Source organism: Melospiza melodia, chromosome 3, assembly GCF_035770615.1.
Source record: "Melospiza melodia melodia isolate bMelMel2 chromosome 3, bMelMel2.pri, whole genome shotgun sequence".
NCBI lineage: Eukaryota > Metazoa > Chordata > Aves > Passeriformes > Passerellidae > Melospiza > Melospiza melodia.
In genome coordinates, this window is record NC_086196.1 from 138747839 (window position 1) to 138774879 (window position 27041).

The following is a 27041-nucleotide window of genomic DNA, read 5'->3' on the forward strand; positions in this document are numbered from 1 at the left end:
ATCCAGCTGTGCTCCCTCGCCATTGGTTGAACAGCGCGCGGCTCCGGGTTGTGCCCGCCCCGGCTGCTTTGCAGCCAATCAGAGAGCGCGGCTCTCCGCGCGGGCACTCCATTAGACTACAGCTCCCAGCGTGCTGTGCGAGAACACAGCGGCTCTTCCTCGCTCTGCGGCGCGCGGGGGCTGATGGGAGTTGTAGTCTCTCGTCCGCGCGTCCCGGGCGCGGGAGATTCTGAGGGAAGGGAAGGAATGCGGAAGGGTTGGGAGTTAATGGGCGGGTAACGAGGCGCTAATTAAGGATTCTTGTGTTAATTACGGCACCGGGGAGCTGCTGTGGGCGGGCATCCCTTCCACCGCCCCGGGGTGCTCCAAGCCCCAGTGGCCAGCATGGGAAAAGGGGAAAAACGGGTAAAAGGAGAAAAGGCGGCTCTTGAGTGGATCTTTCACATTTTATCCACCAAAACTCCAAATAAATTCTCCTTTATTGCTCTGATATGGCCCAGCTGGGAAGGTATGGTTCCCTTTTGGTGATCGATCCCTAGCCTGGGATGTTCATTCGGTTCAAATTGTTGAATCCCCCCCATTTTCGGGGATAAAAAAAGGAAAAAAATTGGGGAAGAGAGGGAAAAGGAGGGGGAAGAGGAAAGGGGGGAAGAAAGGAAAGGAAACAAGGAATGAGATGAGAGAAAGGAAAGGGAAAAGAGGGAAAGGGAAGGGGGTGAAAATAGCGGGAAGGAGAAAGAAAAAAGGAAAAGAGAAAGAAAGGAAAAGGGGAAATGGGAAGAGGAAAAGGAAAGGGGAAAAGAGGAGGTAGTGAAGGAAAGAGAGGAAAAAACCAAGGCGAGAAAAAAAAAGGAAAGAAAAGGAAAAAACAAGACATCCCCCACGGCACTGCGCATGCGCAGCGAGATTTTCCGTACGGTGTCATGGCCGCCCTCACAGAGGCGGTTCTGTTTTCCGTACAGTGTCATGGCCGTTTTGCGCACGCGCAGTTCCATTTTCCGTAAGCTATCATGGCCGCCCTCTTACACGCAGATCTATTTTCCGTACAGTGTCATGGCCGTTCGGCGCATGCGCAGTGACGTTTATGAACGGCATAACGGCCAGTGTGCGCACGCGCAGTGGGATTTCCGTACAGTGTCATGGCCGCCCGCACACGCGCAGCTTTCGTTACCGAGCACTCCATATCTGCTCTGCGCATGCGCATTCTCCGCACGCAGCTCTGATGTCATTACGCACGGCCCCTTCCCTGCCGGGCCTTCCCTGCGGAGGAGGCGGCGGAGCCCCGGGACGGGCCCGGGAAAAACCGGGATAAAAACGGGATAAAGCGGGAAAACCGGGATAAACCCGGGATAACCGGGAGCGCCGGGAGCAGCGGGATCAGCGCCGCCGCAGCCATGGTGTTCTACTTCACCTCCAACGGTGAGAGAGGGAATTCCCGGGAATTCTCGGGGAATCCCCGCCCCAATCCCCTTTTCCCGCCAATTCCCGCTGCAATTCCCGCCCTGCTCCCCAATTCCCGCCCTTTTCCTGCAGCCCCCCCGGAATCCCCGCAGTTCCCGGGATTTCTCCTTTCCCCGAGGTTTTCCCACGGGATTTTCCCACGAGTTCCGGAATTCCCGCGGGAAAACAAATCCCGGGAGTGTTCCTGCCGGGAATTCCCGGGGAAAACCGGGAATGGCTCCGCAAAATCCGGGAATTCTCCTTGAATTCCCAATTTGGTGCCGAATTTCAGGGGGTGACTTTTCCTGGATTTTCCTGCAGTTTTCCAGGACTTTTCCTTCATTTTTTCTGGATTTTCCCTGCATTTTCCAGCCCAATCCGGGACTATTTTCAATTCCCACTTTCCCATAAGGATTTTTTGGGATTTTGGGAATTTTATGATGCAACTATTCCAAAATAAAAGGCAGGAGCAGGGTGGAATTTGGGAATTTTGGGAGGAATTTGGGAATTTTGAGAATTCCAGCCGGAATGTGCCGGAATTCCCAGGCATCCAACCCCACAGGAATTCCAGATTTCCCTGGAAAAGCCCAGGGAGGGAATTTGGGCTCCCCAAAAAACCTGGGGAAAAAATTCCCAGGAGAGAATTCCCAGGAATCCAGAAATTCTGCTGGATTTTGGGGTTTTTTCCTGAGTTTTTCATGGATCCGTTCCTGGATCGTTTTCCATGGGGGTTTCTAAGGATCCAATCCCGAGTTTCCAAAGATCCAGTCCCAGGTTTTCCATGGCTCTGTTCCCAGGTTTCCATGGATCCATTCCATGGTTTTTATTGATCCATTCCTGGGTTTTCCATGGATCCAATCCCGGCTTTTCCCCGGGTTTCCCATTAATCCCTTCCTGGGTTTCCCATGGATCCATTCCGGGTTTTCCATGGATCTTTTCCTGGGTTTTCCATGGGTCCAGTCCTGGGTTTTTCATGGATCCATTCCCAGGTTTTGCTTAGATCCGTTCCCAGGTTATTCCCAGGTTTTGCTTGGATCCATTCCTCGGTTTCCGTTGATCCATTCCCGATTTCCATTGATCCAATCCCAAGATTTTCCATGGATCCATTTCAGGTTTTCCATGGATCCATTCCTGGTTTTCCATGGGGGTTCCCATGGATCCATTCCCTGGTTTTCCACTGATCCATACCTGGGTTTTCCATTGATCCTTTCCTGATTTCCATTAATCCATTCCTGAGTTTTCCATGGATCCATTCCCGGCTTTTTCCCAGGTTTCCATGGATCCACTCCCACTTCTCCATGGATCCATTCCGGGTTTTGCATCAATCCAATCCCAGTTTCCCATGGATCCATCCCGGGTTTTCCATGGAACCATTCTGGAGTTTTTCCCCAGGTTTCCATGGATCCATTCCTGGGTTCTCCGTGGATCCATTCCCAGGTTTTCCATGGATCCATTCCTGGGTTTTTCCTGGGTTTTCCATGGATCCATTCCGTGGTTTTCATTCATCTGTCCCCAGGTTTTCCATGGATCCAATCCCGTATTTCCCATGGGTCCATTCCCAGGTTTTCCATGGATGTATTCCTGGGTTTTCCCTGGGTTTTCCATGGATCCATTCCATGGTTTTCATTCATCCATTCCCAGGTTTTCCATGGATCCAATCCCGGATTTCCCATGGGTCCATTCCCAGGTTTCCACACATCCATTCTGGGTTTTTCATGGATCCATTCCTGGGGTTCTCCATAGATCAGTTCCTGAGTTTTCCATGGATCCATTCCATAGTTTTCATTGATCCACTCCCGGGTTTTCCATTAATCCATTCCCGTGTTTTCTATGGATCCATTCCTGGGTTTTCCATGGATCCATTCCCAGGTTTCTCCCAGGTTTTCCCCAAGTTTTCCATGGATCCATTCCAGTTTTTATGCACCTATTTGTGGGTTTTCCATGGATCCATTCCCGGGTGGTTTCCATGGATCCCTTCCGGGTTTCCCATGGATCCATTCCTATTTTTCATTAATCCATTCCCGGGGTTTCCCCGGATTTCCCATGGATCCATTCCCCGTTTTCACGAATCCATTCCTGGTTTTCCCGCAGCCGCTGCCGCTGTCTACACCATCTACATGGGCAAGGACAAGTACGAGAGTGAGTGACCCACCGGGAATTCTGGGAGTTTTTGGGAATTCTGGGGATTGTTTTTTGAGTTTTGGAAATTCTCTGGGAAATTTTTGGGTTTTTGGGGGGAAATTTTGGGAATTGCAGGAATGAATTTGGAATTTCTTGGAGGACTTTGTGGATCACTTTGGGGGAATTTCAGGAATTGTTTGGGGAATTATTTCAGGAGTTTTTGTGGGAATTTTCTATTTTCAGAATTTCAGTTTTTGGGGGAAGGTCTATTTTCAGAATTTCAGGGATTTTTTGGGGGGGGGAATTTTGTGGCTGGTTTTGGGATGGGAATCCTGGGATTTGGAGTGGGAATCCCAGGATTTGAGATCGGGATTCTGGGATTTTGGGATGGGAGTCCTGGGACTTGGGGTGGGAATTCCTGGTTTAGGGTGGGATTTTCAGGCTGGATTTGGGGTTACAGTTCTGGGATTTGTGGCAGGATTTGGGGCTGGAATCTGGGAATTTAGGGCTGGATTTGGGGCAGGGGTCCTGGATTTGGGGCTTGAATCCTGGGATTTGGGTTGGAATCCCTGGATTTGGGGTGGGAATTCTGGGATTTGGGTTGGAATCCCTGGATTTGGGGTGGGAATTCTGGGATTTGGGTTGGAATCCCGGATTTGGGGCTGACCCCGTTCCCGTTCCCGCAGACGAGGACCTGATCAAGTACGGGTGGCCCGAGGACGTCTGGTGAGCGCCGGGATCCCGGAATTCCACCGGGAAATCGGGAATGGGGATCTGGGGGGGCTGCAGGAGCTGGGGGTGGGGGGATCAGGGGTCCTGGATTCCCATGGATCCCATTTGGATCCCGTTTGTTCCCTTAGATTCCAGTTGTTTCCCAGGATCCTGGATTCCCTTGGATCCCATTTCTTCCCATGGATCCCAGTTGTTTTTCTGGATCCCATTTCTTCCCATGGATCCCATTTGGATCCTGTTTGTTTCCCCGATCCCACTGGATTCCCCTGGATCCCATTTTTCCCTGATTCCTTTTGATTCCTGAATCCTTTTTGTTCCCCTTGATCCCATTTGTTCCCTTGGATCCCATTTCTCCGGATCCCATTTTTCCCCCTGGATGATCTCATTTTTCCCTGATCCCATTTGAATCCCGTTTCCCCCTTGATCCTGTTTGTTCCCTGGCTCCCATTTGCTTCCCTGATCCCATCTGGATCCTGTTTGTTTTCCCAGATCCCATTTTTCCCCTGGATCCTGTTTCCCCCTTGATCCCCCTTGTTCCTCTGATCCCATCTGGATCCCATTGGATTTCCCTGGATGCCATTTCCCCTGGATCCTGTTTGTTCCCCTGGATCTCATTTGGATCCCATTTGTTCCCCTGGATCCCAATGGTTTTCCCTGGATCCCGTTTGTCCCCTGGATCCTTTTTGTTCCTCTGATCCTGATCCTGTTTGTTCCTTTGGATCTCGCTTGTTCCCCTGGATCCCATTGGATTCTCCTGGATCCTGTTTGTTTCCTTGGTCCTGTTTGGGTCCCATTTTTCCCTGGATCCTGTTTTTCCCTGATCCCATTTGGATCCCATTTGTTCCCCTGGATCCCATTTTCCCCTGATCCCATTTGGATCCCATTTTTCCCTGGATTCTGTTTTTTCCCTGGATCCCACAGGATTTCCCTGGATCTTGTTTGCCCCCTGGATCCCATTTGTTTCCCTGATCCCATCTGGATCCTGTTTGTTTTCCCAAATCCCATTTGTTCCTCTGGATCCCATTTGTCCCCTCGGTCCCATTTGGATCCCATTGGATTCCCCTGGATCCCATTTGTTCCCCTGGATCCCGTTTGTCCCCTGGGTCTCATTTGGATCCCATTGGATTCTCCTGGATCCCATTTGTTTCCCTGATCCCGTTTTTCCCCTGGATCCCATTTTTCCTTGGATTCTGTTTTTTCCCTGGATCCCACAGGATTTCCCTGGATCTTGTTTGTCCCCTGGATCCCATTTGTTTCCCTGATCCCATCTGGATCCTGTTTGTTCCTGTGGATCCCATTTGTTCCCCTGGATCCCGTTTGTCCCGTGTCCCATTTGGATCCCATTGGATTCCCCTGGATCCCATTTGTTTCCCTGATCCCGTTTTTCCCCTGGATCTCATTTTTCCCTCATCCCATTTGAATCCCATTTGAATCCCATTTTTCCCTGATCCCATTTGTCCCCTGGATCCTTTTTGTTCCTCTGATCCCATTTGTTCCCTGGATCCCATTTGGATCCCGGTTGTTCCCCTGGATCCCGTTTGTTTCCTTGCTCCTGTTTGGATCCCATTTTATTTCCCTGGATCCCATTTGTTCCCCTGGATCCCGTTTGTTTCCTTGGTCCTCTTTGGATCCCATTGGATTTCCCCGGATCCCGCTTCCCCCTGATCCCCTCTGTTCCCCGGATCCCGTTTGTTTCCCTGATCCCGTTTGGATCCCATTTTCCCTGGATCCTGTTTGTCCCCCTGCATCCCATTGGATTTCCCTGGATCCCATTGGATTTCCCTGGATCCCGCTTCCCCCTGATCCCCTCTGTTCCCCGGATCCCGTTTGTTTCCCTGATCCCGTTTGGATCCCATTTTCCCTGGATCCTGTTTGTCCCCCTGCATCCCATTGGATTTCCCTGGATCCCATTGGGTTTCCCTGGATCCCATTGGATTTCCCTGGATCCCATTTGTTCCCCTGGATCCCACTTCCCCCGATCCTCTCTGTTCCCCGGATCCCGTTTGTTTCCCTGATCCCGTTTGGATCCCGTTTGTCCCTGTGGATCCCATTTCCCCCTGGATCCCGTTTGTTTCCCCAGTCCCGTTTGCACCTCATTTTTCCCTGGATCCTGTTTGTTCCCATGGATCCCATTGGGATCCCGTTTGTTCCCCTGGATCCCATTTTCCACTGATCCTGTTTGGATCCTGTTTATTTTCCCAAATCCCATTTGTTTCCCTGATCCCGTTTGTTCCCCTGGATCCCATTTTCCCCTGATCCTGTTTGGATCCTGTTTGTTTTCCCAAATCCCATTTGTTTCCCTGATCCCGTTTGTTCTCCTGGATCCCATTTCTTCCCATTTGGGTCCCGTTTGTTCCCCTGCATCCCAGTGGATTTCCCCGGATCCCGTGTGTTCTGTGGATCCTGTTTGTTTTCCCAAATCCCATTGGTTTCCCTGGATCCCATATTTTTCCCTGGATCCTGTTTGTTGCCCTTGATCCCATTTGCTCCCCTGGATCCCATTGGATTTCCCCTGGATCCCATTTCCCCCCTGACTCCATTTGTTCCCCTGATCCCGTTTTTCCCCTGATCCCGTTTTTCCCCTGGATCCTGCTTCATTCCCAACTTTTCTCCCATTTTCCCCAGTCCTCTCCTCGGGATTCCCAGGAATTCTCCCCCCAAGGCCCCGTTCCCTGTGGGGATGATCCTGGATTCCCATGGATTTGGGATCGGCAATTCCCAGGGCTGGCTCCGGGCTGGAATTCCCAGAATTGCCGGCTCAGAATTTCCAGACTGGCTCCGGGCTGGAATTCCTGGAATTGCCAACTCAGAATTCCCAGGCTGGCTCCGGGCTGGAATTCCTGGAATTGCCAACTCAGAATTCCCAGGGCTGGCTCCAGGCTGGAATTCCTGGAATTGCCAGCTCAGAATTCCCGGGCTGGCTCCGGGCTGGAATTCCTGGAATTGCCAACTCAGAATTCCCAGGCTGGCTCCGGGCTGGAATTCCCGGAATTGCCGGCTCAGAATTCCCAGGGCTGGCTCTGGCTCTGGGGAATTCCTGCAATTCCTGGGTTGCAATTCCCAGAATTCCCGGAATTCCTGGATCAGTTTTCCTGCTGTTCCCGCAGGTTCCATGTGGATAAACTCTCCTCAGCCCACGTCTACCTGCGGCTGCACCAGGTAATTCCAGGGAGAACCTTGGGAAAATCTTGGGAGGAATTCGGGAAAATCTTGGGAAAACCTCAGCGAAACCTCAGGAAAAACTTGGGAAAAACCTCAGGAAAAACTCGGAGAAACCTTGGGATAACTTTGCAAAAACCTTGGGAAAATCGGGATATCCTCTGGGAAACCACAGGATAAACCTTGGAAAAGCCTTGGGAAAACATTGGGGAAACCTTGGGAAAAACTTGGGAAAAATCTCGGGAAAACCTGGATGTCCCCTGGGAAACCACGGGAAAAACAGTGGGAAAAACTCAGGAAAAATACAGAATAAACTCAGGGAAAATCTCAGGAAAAACCTTGGGAAAAACCTCAGGAAAATCAGGGAAAAACCCTGCAAGAAGAGGGATTACCCCCAAGGAAAACTTGGGAAAAACCTTTGGGAAAACGGGGATATTCCTCGTGAAACCTTGGGAAAAATGGGAAAAATCTCGGGGAAAGTTGGATATACCCTGGAAAACCACATGAAAAGCCAGGATGTCCCAGGGGAAACCTCGGGAAAAACCTTGGGAGAATCAGGAGAACTCTTGGGAAAATTGGGATATCCCTTGGGAAACCTTGGGAAAAGTTGGGATATTTCTTGGGAAACGTGGGGATATTTTCTGGAAACCTGGGGAAAAGGGGATGTAAAAATGGGATGAGTTGGAAATTTGGGAATCTTGGAATTTGGGAATTCCCCGCAGGGCCAGACCATGGACGACATCCCCAAGGAGGTGCTGAGCGACTGCGCCCACCTGGTGAAGGCCAACAGCATCCAAGGTACCCAGGAAAAAAATGGGAAAAAATGAGAGAAAAATTGGGAAAATGGGAGAAAAATAGGAAATCCCAGGAAAAAAACAAAACAAAAAAAAAAAAAAAAAACAAAACCACGAAATCCTGGGAAAAACATTGGGAAACCCCAGAAAAAACCTCAGGAAATCCTGAGAAAGCCACTGGGAAATTCCAGAAAACCCCAGAAAATCTTGGGATAACCCCGGAAAATCCAGGCAAAACCCTGGGAAATGCCAGGAAAGCCTGGGAAAACTCCAGGAAAACCTGAACTTTCTCTGGTTATTTTTCCCCATTTTTTCCCCATTTTTGCCTTTTTTCACCCCATTTCCTGCAGGCTGCAAGCTGATCCCCTTTTTAGCTGTTTTAATCTCATTTTTGCCTGGTTTTGCCCCATTTCCAGGCTGCAAGCTGAGCTCGGTGGCCGTGGTTTACCCCATTTTTGATCATTTTTCCCATTTTTGCCCATTTTCGCCCCATTTCCAGGCTGCAAGCTGAGTTCAGTGACCGTGGTTTATCCGTTTTTGCCCATTTTCCCCCATTTTCACCCCGTTTCCCGCGGGCTGCAACCTGAGCTCAGTGACCGTGGTTTATTCGTTTTTATCCATTTTTATCCTGTTTTTTCCCATTTCCCCCCGTTTCTGCCCCGTTTTTAGGCTGCAAGCTGAGCTCGATGATGGTGGTTACCCCATTTTATCCCATTTAATGCCATTTTTGCCCATTTTCCCCTATTTTTCCATTTGCCCCATTTCCCGCAGGCTGCAAGCTGAGCTCGGTGACCGTGGTTTATCTGATTTTATCCTTTTTTTTTTACTGTTTTTGCCCTTTTTCGCCCTGTTTCGTTTCCAGGCTGCAAGCTGAGCTCGGTGACCGTGGTTTATCCGATTTTATCCATTTTTTTTTACTGTTTTTGCCCTTTTTCGCCCCGTTTCGTTTCCAGGCTGCGAGCTGAGCTCGGTGACCGTGGTTTACCCCATTTTACCCCATTTTTATCAATTTTTGCCCTTTTTTGCCCGTTTTCTCCCCGTTTTTAGGCTGCAAGCTGAGCTCGGTGACCGTGGTTTATCCGATTTTATCCATTTTTTTTTTACTGTTTTTGCCCTTTTTCGCCCCGTTTCGTTTCCAGGCTGCGAGCTGAGCTCGGTGACGGTGGTTTGCCCCATTTTTAACTGTTTTATCCTGTTTTTGCCCTTTTTTGCCCGTTTTCACCCCGTTTCCAGGCTGCAAGCTGAGCTCGGTGACCGTGGTTTACACGCCCTGGAGCAACCTGCGCAAAACGCCCGACATGGACGTGGGGCAGATTGGCTTCCACCGCAGCAAGGACGTGAGTGGGACGGGAATGGGAATGGGAATGGGAATAATCTGGGAATGAATCTGGGAATGTGGGAATGGGATCAGATCGGCTTCCACCGCAGCAAGGACGTGAGTGGGATGGGATAAATCTGGGAATAAATCTGGGAATTTGGGAATGGGGTCAGATCGGCTTCCACCGCAGCAAGGACGTGAGTGGGATGGGATAAATCCGGGAATTTGGGATTGGGAATTTGGGAATGGGAACAGATCGGCTTCCACCGCAGCAAGGACGTGAGTGAGATGGGACAAATCTGGGAATAAATCTGGGAATTTGGGAATAAATCTGGGGATTGGGAATGGGGTCAGATCGGCTTCCACTGCAGCAAGGATGTGAGTGGGATGGGATAAATCTGGGAATTTGGGATTGGGAATTTGGGAATGGGGGAATGGGGTCAGATCGGCTTCCACTGCAGCAAGGACGTGAGTGAGATGGGATAAATCCGGGAATTTGGGAATAAATCTGGGAATTTGGGAATGGGGTCAGATCGGCTTCCACCGCAGCAAGGACGTGAGTGGGATGGGATAAATCTGGGAATTTGGGATTGGGAATTTGGGAATTTGGGAATGGGATCAGATCGGCTTCCACCGCAGCAAGGACGTGAGTGGGATGGGATAAATCCGGGAATTTGGGATTGGGAATTTGGGAATAAATCTGGGGATTGGGAATGGGAACAGATCGGGTTCCACCACAGCAAGGATGTGAGTGGGGGAATGGGAATAAATTGGGAATAATATGGGAATGGGAAATGGGAATGGGATCAGATTGGCTTCCACTGCAGCAAGGATGTGAGTGAGAGAGGGGAATAAATCTGGGAGTTTGGGAATGAATCTGGGAATGGGAATATGGGAATGGGATCAGATCACCTTCCATCGGCACAAGGACATGAGACAGACACGGGAAATCTGGGAATTTGGGAATGGGAACAGATCGGCCTCTACTGCAACAGGGACGTGAGTGAGGGGCGGGAATGGGAATAAAAAATCTGGGAATGTGTAAATGGGAATGGGAACACGTAGGCTTCCACCAGCACAAGGACGTGAGAGATGGGAATAAATCTGGGGATAAATCTGGGAATTCCGGAATGAATCTGGGAATTTGAGAATGTGGGAATGGGACCAACGAGAATGGGGGAATGGGAAAAGCAGGGATTGGGAATGGGAGCAGATTGGCTTCCACCAGCACAAGGACATGAGAGACACAGGAATGGATATGGGAATAAATCTGGGAATGTGGGAATGGGAACAGTGGGAATTGGAAGTGGGAATGGGAGTGGGAACAGATCAGCTTCCACCAATTTATTCCCATTCCTATGTACCTGACCACAAGGAGGTGAGGGACATGGGAATGGGAATAAATGTGGGAATTTGGGAACAAAGGAATGTGGGAGTGGGAATGGGAATGAGAATGTGGGAATGGGAACAGCGGGAATTGGAAGTGGGAATGGGAGTGGGAACAGATCAGCTTCCACCAGCACAAGGAGGTGAGGGACATGGGAATGGGAATAAATGTGGGAATTTGGGAACAAAGGAATGTGGGAGTGGGAATGGGAATAAGAATGTGGGAATGGGAACAGCGGGAATTGGGAATGGGGAACCTCGGGAATCAGTTTGGGAATAGGAACCTCAGGAATTTGGGAATGGTCATTGGGAATCTGGCAATGGAAACAATGGGAGCAGCGGGAACTGGGAATGGGAACAACAGGAACGTGGGAATGGGAACATGGGAATGGGAACAGTGGGAATGGGAACAATGGGAACAGTGGGAATGTGGGAATGATCTTTTGGAATCTGGGAATGGGAACCTCGGGAATCCAGGAATGGGAACACCGGGAACATTCTGCATTCCCAATTTCCCCCACAATTCCCAACACAAACCAGGACTGGGACGTTTGTCCCGTTGGGAGCTGCCCCCATTCCCGGATTTCCTGCAGTTCCCGGCATCGCCAGCAGAGCGCAGCACCGGGACACATCACCTGTTGGGAACAGCCCCGTTCCCGCTTTAATTCCCGCTTTAATTCCCAGTTCAATTCCCGGTTTAACTCTTGGTTTAATTCCTGTTTCCCAGGTGTGGTCCATGATGGTGGAGCAGTGCAATCCCAATTCCCACTTTAATCCCGATTTAATCCTGGTTTAAGCCCGGTTCAATCCCAGTTCCATCCCAGTGTAACTCCGGTTCAGTCCCAGTTCAATCCCAGTTTAAATCCCGGTCTAACCCCAGTTTAATCCCGGTCTAACCCCGATTCCAGGTGCACTCGGTGACGGTGGAGCGGCGCGGGGCGGAGCAGCGCACTCCCATTAAACCTGGGTTTAATCCCCGGTTTCATTCCTAGTTTGACCCCGGTTCAATCCCAGTTTAACTCCGGTTCAATCCCCAGTTTAACCCCTGTTCAATCCCAGTTCAATCCCAGTTTAAGCCCCAGTTTAACCCTGGTCTAACCCCGATTCCAGGTCCGTTTGGTGACAGTGGAGCAGCATGGGGCGGAGCAGCGCACTCCCATTAAACCCGGGTTTAATCCCCGGTTTCATTCTCAGTTTAACCCCGGTTCAATCCTTGATTTAACCCCAGTTCAATCCTGGTTTAATCCCGGGTTAACCCCAGTTTAAGCCCTGGTTTAAGCCCAGTTCAATCCCAGTTTAAGCCCTGTTTAAGCCCAGTCTAATCCCGATTCCAGGTGCGTTCTGTGACGGTGGAGTGGCGCAGGGCGGAGCAGCGCACCACCATTAAACCCTGGTTTAATCCCCGGTTTCATTCCCGGTTTAACCCCTGTTTAATCCCAGTTCAACCCCCGATTTAATCCCAGTCTAACCCCGGTTTAATCCCGGTCTAAGCCCTGTTTAATCCCGGTCTAACCCCTTTGCTGCAGGTGCGCTCGGTGACGGTGGAGCCGCGCGGGGCGGAGCAGCGCACCCCCATTAAACCCTGGTTTAATCCCCGGTTTCATTCCCGGTTTAACCCCTGTTTAATCCCAGTTCAACCCCCGATTTAATCCCAGTCTAACCCCGGTTTAATCCCGGTCTAAGCCCTGTTTAATCCCGGTCTAACCCCTTTGCTGCAGGTGCGCTCGGTGACGGTGGAGCCGCGCGGGGCGGAGCAGCGCACCCCCATTAAACCCTGGTTTAATCCCCGGTTTCATTCCCAGTTTAACCCCTGCTTTAATCCCAGTTCAACCCCCGATTTAATCCCGGTGTCTAAACCCGGTTTAATCCCGGTCTAACCCGTTTGCTGCAGGTGCGCTCGGTGACGGTGGAGCGGCGCGGGGCGGAGCAGCTGCGGCGGCTGGAGCGGACGCGCGTGGAGCGCTTCCCGGACCTGGCGGCCGAGCGGGAATGCCGGGACCGGGAGGAGCGGGGGCGGCGCCGCATGGAGCTGCAGGAGCAGCGGCGGGAGCAGCGCGAGGAGCAGCGCCGGAAAAAGGAGATGGAGGAGCTCAGGTGGGAATTCCGGGAATGCTGGAAATATTGGGAATGGTTATTGGGAATTCCGGAAATGCCTGGTGTGAATGTGGGAATGTTTGGTGACGGCGCCGCATGGAGCTGCAGGAGCAGCAGCGGGAGCAGCGCGAGGAGCAGCGCCGGAAAAAGGAGATGGAGGAGCTCAGGTGGGAATTCCCGGAATTCTGGGAGTGCTGGAAATACTGGGAATGGTTATTGGGAATTCCGGAAATGTCTGGTGTGAATGTTGGGAATGTTTGGTGGGAACGTTTGTTGGGAATGTTTGGTGGTGGCGCTGGATGGAGCTGCAGGAGCAGCGCGAGGAGCAGCGCCAGAAAAAGGAGATGGAGGAGCTCAGGTGGGAATGCCGGGAATGCTGGGAGTGCCAGGAGTGGTGGGAATGTCTGGTGGGAATTCCAGGAAGGTTTAGTGGAAGTATTTACCAATGTTTAGTGGGAGTGCCAGGAATGTCTGGTGGGAATTCCGGGATCAGAGCTCCTGGGGGTTTTCCAAGGAGAATCCCGGCTTCAGTCCTGGAGTGGGGACTGGGAATGCCGGGGGAGAGAGCCCAGAATTGCCTCTGGAATCACCTCTGGAACTGCCCCAGTTTCCTCTGGAACTCCCTTTGGAATTGCTCTAATTCCTTTTGGAATTCCCTCTGGAATTCCCTCAGATGCCTCTGGAATTGCCCCTGGACTACCTTTGGAATTGCCTTTGGAATTGCTGTGGAATTTTCTCTGGAATTCCCTTTGGAATTGCCCCTGGATGCCCCTGGAATTCCCTCTGGAATTCCTTTTGGAATTTCCTCTGGAATTGCTCCTGGAATTTTCTCTGGAATTCCCTTTAGAGGTGCCCCAGTTGCCTCTGGAATCCTCTCTGGAATCCTCTCTGGAATTGCCCCAGGGATTTGGGATTCCCAGGATTCCCTTGGGAGCTTCCCTGAGCTCCACAAAATCTGGGATTGAAGGAAACCCGGGAATTTCCTGGGATCCAGGCTGGGAAAGGAGGGATTGGGAATTTCCCAGGATCCAGGCTGGGAAATCTGGGATTGGGATCCCAAATCCAGGAATTTCCAGCTGGGAGATCCCAGAGCAAAACCTCAGGAAAAAGGAATTGCGGGATAACCGACGAGGGGCGGAATTCCAGAGGGAAAACCCTTGGGAATTCTGAGATCCACTCTGGGTTTTCAGTGGGAATTCCGGGATAATTGTGGGAATTGTCCCTGCAGGAGCTACTCGTCCCTGATGAAGGCCGAGAACATGTCCTCCAACCAGGTGAGCAGGGAGCCCCCGGAATTCCGGGAATTCCTCGGGAAAGGGACGGGGAAAATGGGAGTGATGGGAGATATGGGAATACCCGGGTCAATGGGATTGAGAGGAATGGGAATGATGGGAAATTTGGGAATCATGGGAATGATGAGAATGGGAATGGGACTGGAATGGGAAAGGGAATAATGAGATTTGGAATAATGGGATTGGGAATAATGGGAAAAATGGGATTGGGAATAATTGGAATGGGAGTGATGGGAATGGAATTGGGAATAATGGGAGGAATGGGAATAACGGGAAAGATGGGAATGGGATTGGAATGGGAATAATGAGATTTGGAATAATGGGAATGTTATTTGAATAGTGGGAATAATAGGAATGGGATTGGAATGATGGGAATGGGAATAACGGGATTGGGAATGATGGGATTAATGGGAATTATGGGAATAATGGGATTGGGAGTAATTGGAATGGGAATAATAGGAATAATGAGATGAATGGGAATGGGATTGGGAATAATGGGAAAGATGGGAATGGAAATAATGGGATTGGGAATGATGGGACTGGGAATGGAATGGGAGAGGGAATAATGAGATTTGGAATAATGGGATTGGGAATAATTGGATTGGGAATGGAATTGGGAAAAATGGGAGGAATGGGAATGCAAATGGGAATAACAGGATTGGGAATAATGGCAATGGTGGGAATGATGAGATTAATGGGAATGGGAAAAATGGGAGGAATGGGATAAATGGGATTGGGAATAATTGGAATGGGAATAATGGGAATGGGATTGGAATGGGAATGGGAAAAATGGGAATGTGATTTGAATAATGGGAACGATGGGAATGGGAATAATGGGATAAATGGGATTGGGAATAATTGGAATGGGAATTATGGCAATTAGGCGATTGATAGGAATGGGATAAATGGGATTGGCGATAATGGGAATGGGAAAAATGGGAATAATGGGATTGAGAAGAATGGGAATGATGGGATTAATGGGAATAGTGGGGAAAATGGGATTGGGAATAATTGGAATAATGAGAATGGGATTGGGAATAATGGGAATGGGAATAATGGGAATGGGATGGGAATGGGGTTGGGAACAGTGAGAATAATGGGGATGGGAATAATGGGAATGGGATTAGGATTGGGAATAATGAGAATGATTGGAGAAATGGGATGGGAATAACAGGATTGGGAATAATGGGATTGGGAATGGGATGGGGATAGGAGGAATAATGGGGATGGGAGTGGGAATAATGGGAAATATGGGAATGATGGAGATGGGACTGGGAATGGGGATGGGAATGATGGAAATAATGGGATTGGGAATCATGGGATTCAGAATAATGGGAAGAATAGGAATTATGGGAATAGTGGGATTAGGAATAAGGGGAAGAATGGGAATTATGGGAATAATGGGAGTGGGGATAATGGGAATGGGAACAATGGGAATAATGGGATTGGGAATACTGGGAATAATGGGAATGGGATTGGGAATGGTGGGATTGAGAATAATGAGAATGGGAATGACGAGAATTCCCAGAGCTCCAGACCCCAAAGTGTCCCCATGGGAATTCCCCCATTCCCAATTCCCATTCCCAAATCCCACATTCCCCCATTCCCAATTCCCTTTCCCATTCCCAAATCCCACATTCCCCCATTGCCAATTCTCATTCCCAAATTCCCAGTTCCCAATTCCTATTCCCAATCCCAGTTCCCATTCCCAGTTTCCATTCCCAATTCCCAAATTCCCACATTCCCACATTCCGAATTCCCCTATTCCCAAATTCCCAATTCCCAAATTCCCCAATCCCACATTCCCATTTCCAAATTCCCCATTCCTATTCCTCCATCCCCCCCATTCCCAATTCCCAGTTCCCAAAATCCCACATTCCCACATTCCCAATTCCCAAATTCCCTCTCTCCCCGCAGGACGGGAACGACTCCGACGATTTCATGTGAGGATCCCTCCGTCCCCGGGAGGATCCTTCCGGAATTCCCAGGAAAATGGAAATTCCCAGGAAAATGGAAATTCCCAGGAAAATGGAAATTCCCAGGAAAATGGAAATCCCAGGAACAGGAACTCGGGCTCCGGCCCCTCGGGGACCTCGGGAGCGCTCCCGGACTTTGGGGGGAATTCCCGGGAATGTCGGAGCCAACGAAGGAACAAAGGCTGGGATCGGCCGGGGCCGCCTCTGGAATTCTTCAGATTTGGGGAAATTGGGAAAAAATATGGGGAAAACTGGGAAAAACCAGGGAAAACCTGAAAAAATGGGGGGGAAATAGGGGGAAAATGGGAAGAAAAAGTGGAAAATAGGGAAAAACTGAGGGAAAACTCAGAAAAACTGGGAAAAAACAGGAAAAAGTGGGGGATATGGGAAGAACAGAGAAAAACTGGGAAAAACCAGAAAAAACTGGAAAAATGGGGGGAGAATAGGGAAAAACTGAGAAAAATGGGAAAATGAGGAAAAATGGGGGGAAAACTGGGAGAAACTGGGAAAAAACGGAGGGAAAAAAAACAGGAAAAAATTGGTGAAAATGGGAAAAACCTGGAAAAATGGGGGGGAAATGGGAACAACAGAGAAAAACAGGGAAAACCTGGAAAAATGGGGGAAAATGGGAGAATGGGGGAAAATAGGGAAAAACTGGGGGAAAACTCAGAAAAACTGGGAAAAACCAGGAAAAGGTGAGGGAAATGGGAAGAACTGGGAAAAAATGCGGGGGAAATAGGGAAAAAATGGGGGAAAAGGGGGTAAATGGAAAAACTGAGAAAAACTGGAAAAGGAGGAAAAATGAAGGGAGACTGGCAATAATGGGGAAAACACAGGGAAACTGGGAAAAACCGGGGGGAAATGGGGGAAAAAGTGGAAAAAAAAAACAGGAAAAAAGTGGGGAAAATGGGGGGCAATCCAGAATAATAGGGAATTCCCCCAAATCCTCCCCGATTGCCCGAAAATCCCGTGGGGATGTTCTTGGCACGTCCTCGGGGTCAGCCCCCCCCAGAATTCCCCCCAAATCCCGTTGGGATGATCCCAGCATTTCCCAGGGCTCAGATCCCCCAAATTCTCCCGAAATTCCATTGGGACGATCCCAACCCTTCCCAGGGCTCAAGTTCCCCCCAAATCCCCCAAAATCCCCCCCAAATTCTCCCAAAATGCTCCCAAAATCCCGTCGGGATGATCCCAACCCTTCCCGGGGCTCAGCCCTTCCAAATTCCCCAAGATTTCCCAAAATTCCCCCCAAAATCCCGCAGAAACGCCCCCAAATCCTCCCCAAATTCCCCCAGATCCCACTGGGATGATCCCAGCCCGATCCCATCCCTGCCATGAATTCCCGGTCTCAGCCCCCTCAATTCCTCCCACAAATCCCCAAAAATTCCCCTAAATTTCTTGAAATTACAAAATGCTCCAAATCCCCCCCCAAAATTCCCAGAAATTCCCCCCCAGAATTCCCACAAATCCCAAATCCCCCCTCCCCGCCGTTTTCCCAGCGGCCGCGCCCGGATTTTGGGATTCCCCCAAAGCCGAGATTTGGGGTCCCCTAAATTCGGGATTTGGGACCTTCCAAAGCTGGGATTTGGGAATGCCGGCCCGGGATGAGGGAAAGGGGAATGGGAACCCCGAAATTTGGAATTTGCGATCCCCTAAAACCGAGATTGGGGATCCCCTAAAACCGAGATTTGGGATCTGGATATGGGATGAGGGAGAGGGGAATGGGAACCCCGAAATTTGGGATTTGGGATCTGGATACAGGATGAGGGAAAGGGGAACGGGAACCCCGAAATTTGGGACTTGGGATCCACTAAAACCGAGATCGGGGATCCCCTAAATCTGGGATTTGGGATCTGGATACGGGATGAGGGAGAGGGGAATGGGAACCCCGAAATTCGGGATTTGGGATCTGGATACGGGATGAGGGAGAGGGGAATGGGAACCCCAAAATTTGGGATTTGGGAATCCCAGCCCGGGATGAGGGAAGGGAGGATGGGATCCCCTAAAACCAGGGTTTGGGATCCCCTAAAACCGGGATTGGGGTCCCCCTAAAACTGGGATTTGGGATCTGGATCAGGGAAAGGGGAATGGGAACCCCTAAATTCGGGATTTGGGGTCCCCTAAAACCAGGATTTGGGAATCCCAGCCCGGGATGAGGGGGAAGGGAGGATGGGATCCCCTAAAACCAGGGTTTGGGATCCCCTAAAACCGGGATTTGGGATCTGGATCTGGTATGAGGGAAAAGGAAATGGGAACTCCGAAATTTGGGATTTGGGAACCCCTAAATTCGAGATTTGGGAATCCCAGCCTGGGATGAGGGAAGAGGGGATGGGATCCCCTAAATCTGGGATTGGGCATCCCCCAAAGCTGGGATTTGGGAATCCCCTAAAGCCAAGATTTGGGATCCCCTAGATTCAGGATTTTGGGATCCCCTAAATTCAGGATTTGGGATCCCCTAAAGCCAGGATTTGGGATCTGGGGCTCGAAGCGTTCCCAGTTCCTGCTGGGCTGTCCCAGAATTCCCGGAATTCCCGGCATTCCCAGTTCAGGGTGCACAGGGACCTTTATTGAGCCGCGACACCGCGGGGACACCTCGGGGACACCTTGGGGACACCCCCAGGCCCAGCCGGGACCCCCCCGGATTCCCGAAAAATTCCCCAAAAAATTCCCAAGGAATTCCCGGGGGCGGGGACCGGCCCTGGCCCCGAGCTGGGAGGGACAGAGGGGACAACGAGGGGACACCGCGGGGGTGGCACTGGGGTCCCTGTCCCCGTCCTTGTCCCAGTTCCTGGCCTTGTCCCCGTGTCCCCTCCCGGGGGTGGCGCTGCCGTCCCCCCGTCCCTGTCCCGCTGTCGCTGCCCCTGTCACCCTGTGTGACACACGGCCGTGTCCCTGTGGCGCTGTCCTGTCACCCTGTGTGACACACGGCCGTGTCCCTGTGTCCCTGCCCCTGTCACCCTGTGTGACACACAGCCGTGTCCCTGTGGCGCTGTCCCTGTCACCCTGTGTGACACACGGCCGTGTCCCTGTGTCCCTGCCCCTGTCACCCTGTGTGACACACGGCCGCGTCCCTGTGTCCCTGCCCCTGTCACCCTGTGTGACACACGGCCGTGTCCCTGTGTCGCTGTCCCTGTCCTGGGGATGGCGCTGCTGTCCCCCGTCCCTGTCCCCATCACGGTCCCGGAGGTGGCATTGCTGCCCCCTGCCCCTGTCCCCCCTCCGTGTCTCTGTTCCCCTGTCCGTGTCCCTGTGTCCCTGTCCCCTGTCCTGGGGGTGGCACTGCTGTCCCCTTGTCTCTGTCCGTGTCCCCTGTCCGTGTGTCGCTGTCCCCTGTCCTGGGGATGGCACTGCTGTCCCCCTGTCCCTCTCTGTGTCCTTGTCCCCTCCCCCTGTCTGTGTCCCCCTGTGGCTGTCCCGGTGAGGATCCCGGTGTCTCCGGGGCTCCCCTCTCTCGGGGCTGTCCCCACTGTCCCCTGTCCCCAGTCATGGTCCGGGCGGTCCCGGTGTCCCCGGTATTCCCGGCTCTCCCCTCTCCCCGGGCTCTCCCTGTCCCCGCTGTCCCCTGTCCTTCTGTCCCCCTGTCCCAGTCATGGTCCCGGTGTCCCCGGTATTCCCGGCGCTCCCGTCTCCCCGGGTTCCCCCTCTGTCCCCGCTGTCCCCGTGTCCCTGTCCCAGTCACGGTCCCGGTGGTCCGGGCGGTCCCGGCAGTCCCGGTATTCCCGGCTCTCCCCGGGCTCCCCCGCTGTCCCTGTCCCAGTCATGGTCCCGCTGGCCCCGGCGGTCCCGCTGGCCCGGGCGGTCCCGGCAATCCCGGTATTCCCGTCTCCCCGGGCTCCCCCGCTGTCCCTGTGTCCCTGTCCCCAGTCATGGTCCTGGTGGTCCCGGCAGTCCCGGTATTCCCGGCTCTCCCCGGGCTGCCCCGCTGTCCCCGTGTCCCTGTCCCAGTCACGGTCCCGGTGGTCCGGGCGGTCCCGGTGGCCCGGGCGGTCCCGGCAGTCCCGGTATTCCCGGCTCCCCCCTCTCCCCGGGCTGCCCCGCTGTCCCCGTGTCCCTGTCCCAGTCACGGTCCCGGCGGTCCGGGCGGTCCCGGTGGCCCGGGCGGTCCCGGCAGTCCCGGTATTCCCGGCTCTCCCCTCTCCCCGGGCTGCCCCGCTGTCCCCGGTTCCCCGGCTGTCCCGGTCTCCCCGCGGGCCCCGGGCTGTCCCTCTGTCCCCGGTGCCCCCTGGGCTCCCGGGGCTCCGCTCCCGCCCGGTGTCCCCGGTTCCCCGCGGGCTCCGGGCAGGCCCATCCCGCCCTTGGCGCCCTTGGGCCCGGGGCTCCCTGGCGCTCCGCTCGGGCCCGGTTCTCCGCGCGTTCCCGGCGCTCCCGGCGCTCCCGGCGGCGCTCCCGGCGGCGCTCCCGGCGGCGCTCCCGGCGCTCCCCAATCCCCGCGGCCGCCCCCGGGGCCCGCAGCTCCCGGAGCGCCCCCGGGCCCGGTGTCGCCCTCGGGGCCGCGCGGCCCCGGCAGCCCCGGAACGCCTGGAACGACAAAGAGAGGATACGGGAATGGGAACGGTCCGGGAAAAACGGGAATGGCACGTGGGGAATGGGAATGGTTCCGGGAAAAACGGGAATTTCATCCCGGGAAAAACCGGGAATGGCACGCGGGGAATGGGAATGGTCCCGGGAAAAATGGGAATTTCATCCCGGGAAAAGCCGGGAATGCCACGCGGGGAATGGGAATGGTCACGGGAAAATGGGAATTCCACACGAGGAATGGTCACGGGAAAAATGGGAATTTCATCCCGGGAAAACTGGGAATGCCACATGAGGAATGGGAATGGTCACGGGAAAACGGGAATGCCGCACGGGGAATGGGAATGCTCCTGGGAGAACTGGGAATTCCACATGGGGAATGGGAATGCTCCTGGGAAAAATGAGAATTCCATCACAGAATGGGAATGCTTCTGGGAAAATGGGAATTTCATCTGGGGAATGGGAATGATCCCGGGAGAACCGGGAATTCCATCCCAGGAAAACCGGTAATTCCACATGGAGAATGGGAGTGCTCCGGGAAAACCGGGAATGCCACACGGGGAATGGGAACGGTCTTGGGGAAACTGGGAATGCCACACGGGGAATGGGAATGCTCCAGTCCCGGGAAAACCGGGACTTTCATCTGGGGAATGCTCTGATCCCAGAAAACTGGGAATTCCATTCCAGGAATGCTCCGGTGCTGGAAAAGCAGGAATTCCACCCAGGGGGTTTGGGAAGAGCCGCTGGCTCCGTGCTGAGGGGACAGGGGAGAGTGACACCGGAAGGAGTCGGGACATCCCCAAATCCCGAACCGCCACCGCTCATCCAGAGGGGGCAGCGCCCTCTGTCCCTGGGATCCGCATCCAGGGGGTGATCCCGGTGCTATCCCAAACTTCTGGGTTTGGATCCTCCTCCAGCAGATTTGGGATCAGGGTTCCCAAAATCCCACCCCTCATCCAGGGAAGGGTCACCTCTCCCTGGGACAGCCCCAAACCCACGGGATGATCCCGGTGCCATCCCAAACTTCTGGGTTTGGATCCTCCTCCAGCAGATTTGGGATCAGGGTTCCCAAAATCCCACCCCTCATCCAGGGAAGGGTCACCTCTCCCTGGGACAGCCCCAAAACCCATGGGATGATCCCGGCCCATCCCAGACCTCCGAGTTTGGATCCTCCAGCAGATTTGGGATCAGGATTCCCAAAATCCCACCCCATCCCAAGAAGAGTCACCTCCCTGCTGTCTCAGGGACAGCCCCATATCCATGGAATGATCCCGGTCCCATCCCAAACTTCAGAGTGAGGGTTTGGATCCTCCTCCCAGCCCTAATTCAGGGAAGGGTCACCTGTCCCTGGGACAGCCCCACACCCATGGGGTGATCCCAGCCCATCCCAGAAAGATGGGATTCTTCTCCACATTCCTTGGGATCAGGATTCCCAAAATCCCACCCCATCCCAAGAAGAGTCACCTCCCTGCTGATCCCAGTCCATCCCAGACCTCAGCCGGGATCATTCCCGGGGATCAGGACCCCCCAGTCCCGCCCCATCCCGGTTAAATCCACATTCCCTCGCCGGCTCCGTGCTGACCTCGGATCTGGCTGGCGTTCCGCAGCATCTCCCCGTGCCGCGCATCCACCGCCCTCATCTCCTGCACGGCCAGGCTCAGGTTCCTCACGCCCAGCTCCAGCCGCATTCCCAGGATCCCGGATCGCTCCCGCGGCTCCTCCGTTCCCGCCCGGCTCGCCGCCGCGTCCCTGCTCATCTCCCGCAGCTCCCGGCCGTGCCCGCGCAGCTCCCGCCCGCAGGAATCGCGCGCGGCCTCGAGGAAGCGCAGCGTGGCGCGCACGTGCTCCCCCGCGCCGGCCTCGACGCTCCGCAGCTCCTCCCGCAGCGACTCCAGCCGGGATCGCAGCTCCCGCAGCCGCTCCTGCCCGCGCTGGTGCCCGCGGGCGCGGCGCCGCCGCAGCTCCTGCGCGCCGTCCCGCTGCTCCTCCAGCCGCGCCGCGGCCCCGTCCAGCCGCAGCTGCGGCGCCAGCAGACGCGCCGCCAGCTCCCGCAGCCCCTCGGAATTCCGGGAGGTTTCCCGCGTGGCCGGGCCCAGCCCCGCCTGGAAGCTCCGGAGCTGATCCGCGCTCCGGGATGAATCCGCGCGGAGCGTCCCGAGGAGCCGCGTCAGGCTCTGCCCCGCGGCCGACGCCGCCCGCAGCGCCGGCGCCTCCTCGGCCGCGTCCTCCTGGAGCTCACGGAGACGCCAGGAGTTCTGCGCCAGGCTGGAATTCAGCAGCTCCACCGCTGCTCCAAGCTGGGATTCCCGCCAGGCCAGATCCCGCAGGGAATTCCGCAGGCGGGCGGTGCCGCCCTGGCACTCCCCAGCCCAATCCCGCAGCCGCTCCAGGCTCCGGCCGATGCTCCTCAGGGAACCGGAGCAGATTTCCAGCCCCATGGAGAGGTCGGAGCCGGCACTGGCCAGGCGGGCCTGGCTGTAGGCGGTTTGCTCCAGCTGGAATTCCTGCGCCTGGAGCGTCTCCCGCAGCTCCGACAGCTCCCGCTGCAGCTCCGAGAGCTCCCGGCCCAGCGACGCCGTGTCCCAGAACACGGAGCCGTTCCCGGAGCTTCTCCCGCCTGAGATGGGGACAGGATCTGGATGTTATCCTGTTATTCCACTCTTCTGTTATCCTGTTACCCCATTATCCTGCCATCCCATCATCCCTTTACCCCGTTATCCCATTACCCTGTTATGCTGTTATTATCCTGTTGTTATCCCGTTATCCCATTACCCCTTATGCCATTATCCTGTTATCCCACTGTTATCCTGTTGTTATCCTGTTACCCCGTTATCCCATTATCCCCTAGTCCATTATCCCATTACCCCGTTATCATATTATCCCATTGCCCTGTTATCCCATTATCCTGCCATCCCGTTATCCCTATTATCCCATTGTTATCCCGTCATTATCCCCATTATCCCGTTATCCCTTATCCTGTTGTTATCCCATTGTTATCCCGTCATTATCCCCATTATCCCGTTATCCCTTATCCTGTTGTTATCCCATTGTTATCCCGTCATTATCCCCATTATCCCGTTATCCCTTATCCTGTTGTTATCCCATTGTTATCCCGTTTTCCCACAATCCCGTTATCCCATTACCTCGTTATCCCGTTATCCCCATTATCCCATCTTTATCCCATTGTTATCCCATTGTCTTTTCATTATCCCCTTGCCATCCTGTCATTACCCCATTGTTATCCCGTTGTTATCCCGTTGTTATCCCATTGTTATCCCGTTGTTATCCCATTGTTATCCCGTTGTTATCCCATTGTTATCCCGTTGTTGTCCCATTGTTATCCCGTTGTTGTCCCATTGCTATCCTGTTCTTATCCCACTGTTATCCCGTTGTTATCTCGTTGTTATCACATTGTTATCCCGTTGCTATCCCGTCATTATCCCGTTGCCATCCCATCGTTATCGCATCGTTATCCTGTTGTTACCCTGTTGCTATTCTGTTCTCATCCCACTGTTGTCCCATCGTTATCCCATTATCCCATCATTATCCCATTATCCCGTTGTTATCTGATTGCCCTCTTGTTATCCCATTGCTATTCCATTGCTATCCTGTTGTTATCCCCTTGTTATCCCGTTGTTATCCCAAATCCTTTGGAATTCCAGGATTCCATGATCCCGAAAATGGGCACTGGGGAAATTCCAGCCTGATCCCAAATCTCTTCCCACCCAAATCCTACGGAATTCCAGGATTCCATCACCCCAGAGATGGGCACTGTGGAAATTCCAGCTTGATCCCACCCAAATCCCTTCCCACCCCAATCCTTGGGAATTGGAGGCTTCCATGATCCTGGAGCTGGGCAGTGGGACAATTCCAGCCTTATCCCACCCCAATCCTTTGGAATTCCAGGATTCCATGATCCTGGCACTGGGCACTGGGAGATCTTCTCCAAAGCCCCACCCCACCAACCCCACCCTCGGGATCTGCCCAAAATCCTGGGAAAAAAAAGCGGGGAGCTGGAAAAGGAGGGATCCCTGGGAAAGGGGGAATCCCTGGGAAAGGGGGAATCCCTGGGAAAGGAGGGATCCCTGGGAAAGGGAGAGATCCTGGGAAAGGGGGAATCCTGGGAAAAGGGAGAGATCCTGGAAAAGGGGGAAATTCATGGAAAAGGGGGAATCCCTGGAAAAGCTCAACCAATCCCTGGAGAAGGGGAATCCCTGGAAAAGGGGAATCCCTGGAAAAGCTCACCCAATCCCAGGGAAAGGGGAATCCCGGGAAAAGGGGAATTAATCCCTGGAAATCTCACCCCTTGCCTGGAGCTCCTGGTGCAGGGAGAGGATCCTGCGCTCCCACGAGGCCTGGGCTGAGCTGATCTCCGCGGAGATGGAATCCACCCTCCGGAACGCTGCCCGGGAACGCGGGAATGTGGGAATGCCGCAGGATCGGGATGGGCATTCCCGGGGCTGGGATCTGCCAGAGATCCTCCAGGATTGATCCCTTGGGAATGGGAGATCCCTGGGGATCACCTGGGAGGGGTTGGGGTCCAACCCCCTCGGGAATTCCATCCCTTGGGAATGTGGGATCCCTGGGATCCCCCTGGGAATTGCTGGAATCCAACATCCTCCAGGATTGATCCTTTGGGAGTGGCAGATCCCTGGGATCCACCTGGGAATCTCTGGGATCTCCCCTCCAGGTGATGCCCACGGTGCCCATGGATCAATCCCCCCCATCCCGGGATAATTCCTGAGGGATCCCAGGGGCTCTGGGAGTCCCACCCCGATCGTATTCCCGGAACACCCGATGGCAATCCCGACCCCAGCTCTGACCCTGATCCCAATCCCAATCCCAATCCCAATCCTGATTGCTATCCCAACCCCGACCATGACCCCACTCCCAATCACAACCCCAGTCCCAATCCCAACCTGAATCTGATCCCAACTCCAATCCTGACCCTGATCCCAATTCTGATCCCAATCCCACTCACCCAGCGCTCCCAGCGTGGCCATGGCAGCCAGGATCAACCCAAACAGGATCCCAATCATGTTCCCGATCATGATCCTGACCCCAGTCGCAATCCCAACCCCAATCCCATTCCCAACTCCATTCTCTACACCAAACCCAATCCCAATTCCAATCCCCTTCCCAATCCCGATCCTGATCCTGCTCACCCAGCGTGGCCACAGCGGCCAGGATCAGCCCGGCCATCCCGAACAGGATCCTGGTCCCGATCCTGAACCCAATCCTGATCCTGATCCCAATCCCAAACCCAGTCCTGACCCCAATCCCAATCCTGATCCTGATCCCAATCCCGATGCCAACCCCAATCCTGATCACAATCCTGACCCCAATCCCAATGCCATTCCCCGTGCCACTCACCCAGTGCTCCCAGTGTGGCCACGGTGGCCAGGATCAGCCCAAACAGGATCCTGATCCCAATCCCATCCCCATTCCCAATCCCGATCCCAATCCCATCCCCATTCCCAGTCCCATTCCTGTTCCCAATCCCGCTCACCCAGCGTTCCCAGCGTGGCCGCGGTCGCCAGGATCATCCCGGCCATCCCGAACAGGATCCCAACCCCAATCCTGACCCCAATTCCAACCTCAATCCCAATCCCATTCCCGACTCAATCCCGCTCACCCAGCGCTCCCAGCGTGGCCACGGCTGCCAGGATCATGGCGGCCATCCCGAACAGGATCCTAATTGTGATCCCCACCCCGATCCCAATCCCGATCCCATTCCCGATCCCGCTCACCCAGCGCTCCCAGCGTGGCCACGGCCGCCAGGATCATCCCGGCCATCCAGAACAGGATCATAATTGTGATCCCCACCCCGATCCCGATCCCATTCCCGATCCTGCTCACCCAGCGTTCCCAGCGTGGCCACGGCCGCCAGGATCATCCCGGCCATCCCAAACAGGATCCTGATTGTGATCCCCACCCCGATCCCAATCCCAATCCCATTCCCGATCCCGCTCACCCAGCGTTCCCAGCGTGGCCACAGCCGCCAGGATCATCCCGGCCATCCCGAACAGGATCCTGATCCCAATCCTGACCCCAATTCCAACCTCAATCCCAATCCCATTCCCAACTCAATCCCGCTCACCCAGCGTTCCCAGCGTGGCCACGGCCGCCAGGATCATCCCGGCCATCCCAAACAGGATCCTGATTGTGATCCCCACCCCGATCCCAATCCCAATCCCATTCCCGATCCCGCTCA

General features: G+C 53.9%; 2 protein-coding genes across 3 annotated transcripts; one reads left to right on the forward strand and one right to left on the reverse strand.

Annotated features, from left to right (window-relative positions):
• The first annotated feature begins 1221 nt into the window (after positions 1-1221).
• Positions 1222-16505, forward strand: LOC134416513 (coiled-coil domain-containing protein 25-like). 2 transcript variants are annotated; one of them, XM_063153225.1, is made up of 10 exons: positions 1222-1419; positions 3532-3579; positions 4248-4287; positions 7401-7452; positions 8175-8250; positions 9480-9583; positions 12842-13044; positions 14273-14318; positions 16254-16315; positions 16352-16505. In XM_063153225.1, exons 1-9 carry the CDS (start codon positions 1395-1397, stop codon positions 16281-16283), a joined length of 624 nt encoding a protein of 207 aa, XP_063009295.1. In that variant the 5' UTR covers positions 1222-1394; the 3' UTR covers positions 16284-16315; positions 16352-16505. The 2 variants fall into 2 exon arrangements, with proteins under 2 accessions (XP_063009295.1, XP_063009294.1); XM_063153224.1 differs by having other exon boundaries at positions 16254-16505.
• A 3290-nt stretch (positions 16506-19795) lies between these two features.
• SCARA3 (scavenger receptor class A member 3) lies at positions 19796-26723 on the reverse strand. Its single transcript, XM_063153393.1, has 7 exons — positions 26578-26723; positions 25809-25984; positions 25131-25229; positions 22410-23444; positions 20377-20830; positions 19966-20248; positions 19796-19858 (listed from the first exon to the last, which is right to left on the reverse strand). The coding sequence occupies exons 1-7, from the start codon at positions 26721-26723 to the stop codon at positions 19796-19798; spliced, it is 2256 nt and encodes a 751-aa protein (XP_063009463.1).
• Between the last annotated feature and the right edge of the window lie 318 nt (positions 26724-27041).

Coding starts and splice junctions, on each gene's coding strand:
- SCARA3 (XM_063153393.1), bottom strand. CDS start 26,723: ATGATCCTGGCGGCCGTGGCCACGCTGGGAACGCTGGGTGAGCAGGAT. Junction 25,985..26,577: donor GGCCACGCTGGGAGCGCTGG/GTGAGCGGGATC, acceptor CTGGGTGAGCAG/GATCAGGATCGGGATTGGGA. Junction 20,249..20,376: donor CCGCCCGGACCGCCGGGACC/GTGACTGGGACA, acceptor TGACTGGGACAG/GGACACGGGGACAGCGGGGC.
- LOC134416513 (XM_063153224.1), top strand. CDS start 1,395: ATGGTGTTCTACTTCACCTCCAACG. Junction 4,288..7,400: donor GGGTGGCCCGAGGACGTCTG/GTGAGCGCCGGG, acceptor CTGTTCCCGCAG/GTTCCATGTGGATAAACTCT. Junction 8,251..9,479: donor GAAGGCCAACAGCATCCAAG/GTACCCAGGAAA, acceptor CCCCGTTTCCAG/GCTGCAAGCTGAGCTCGGTG.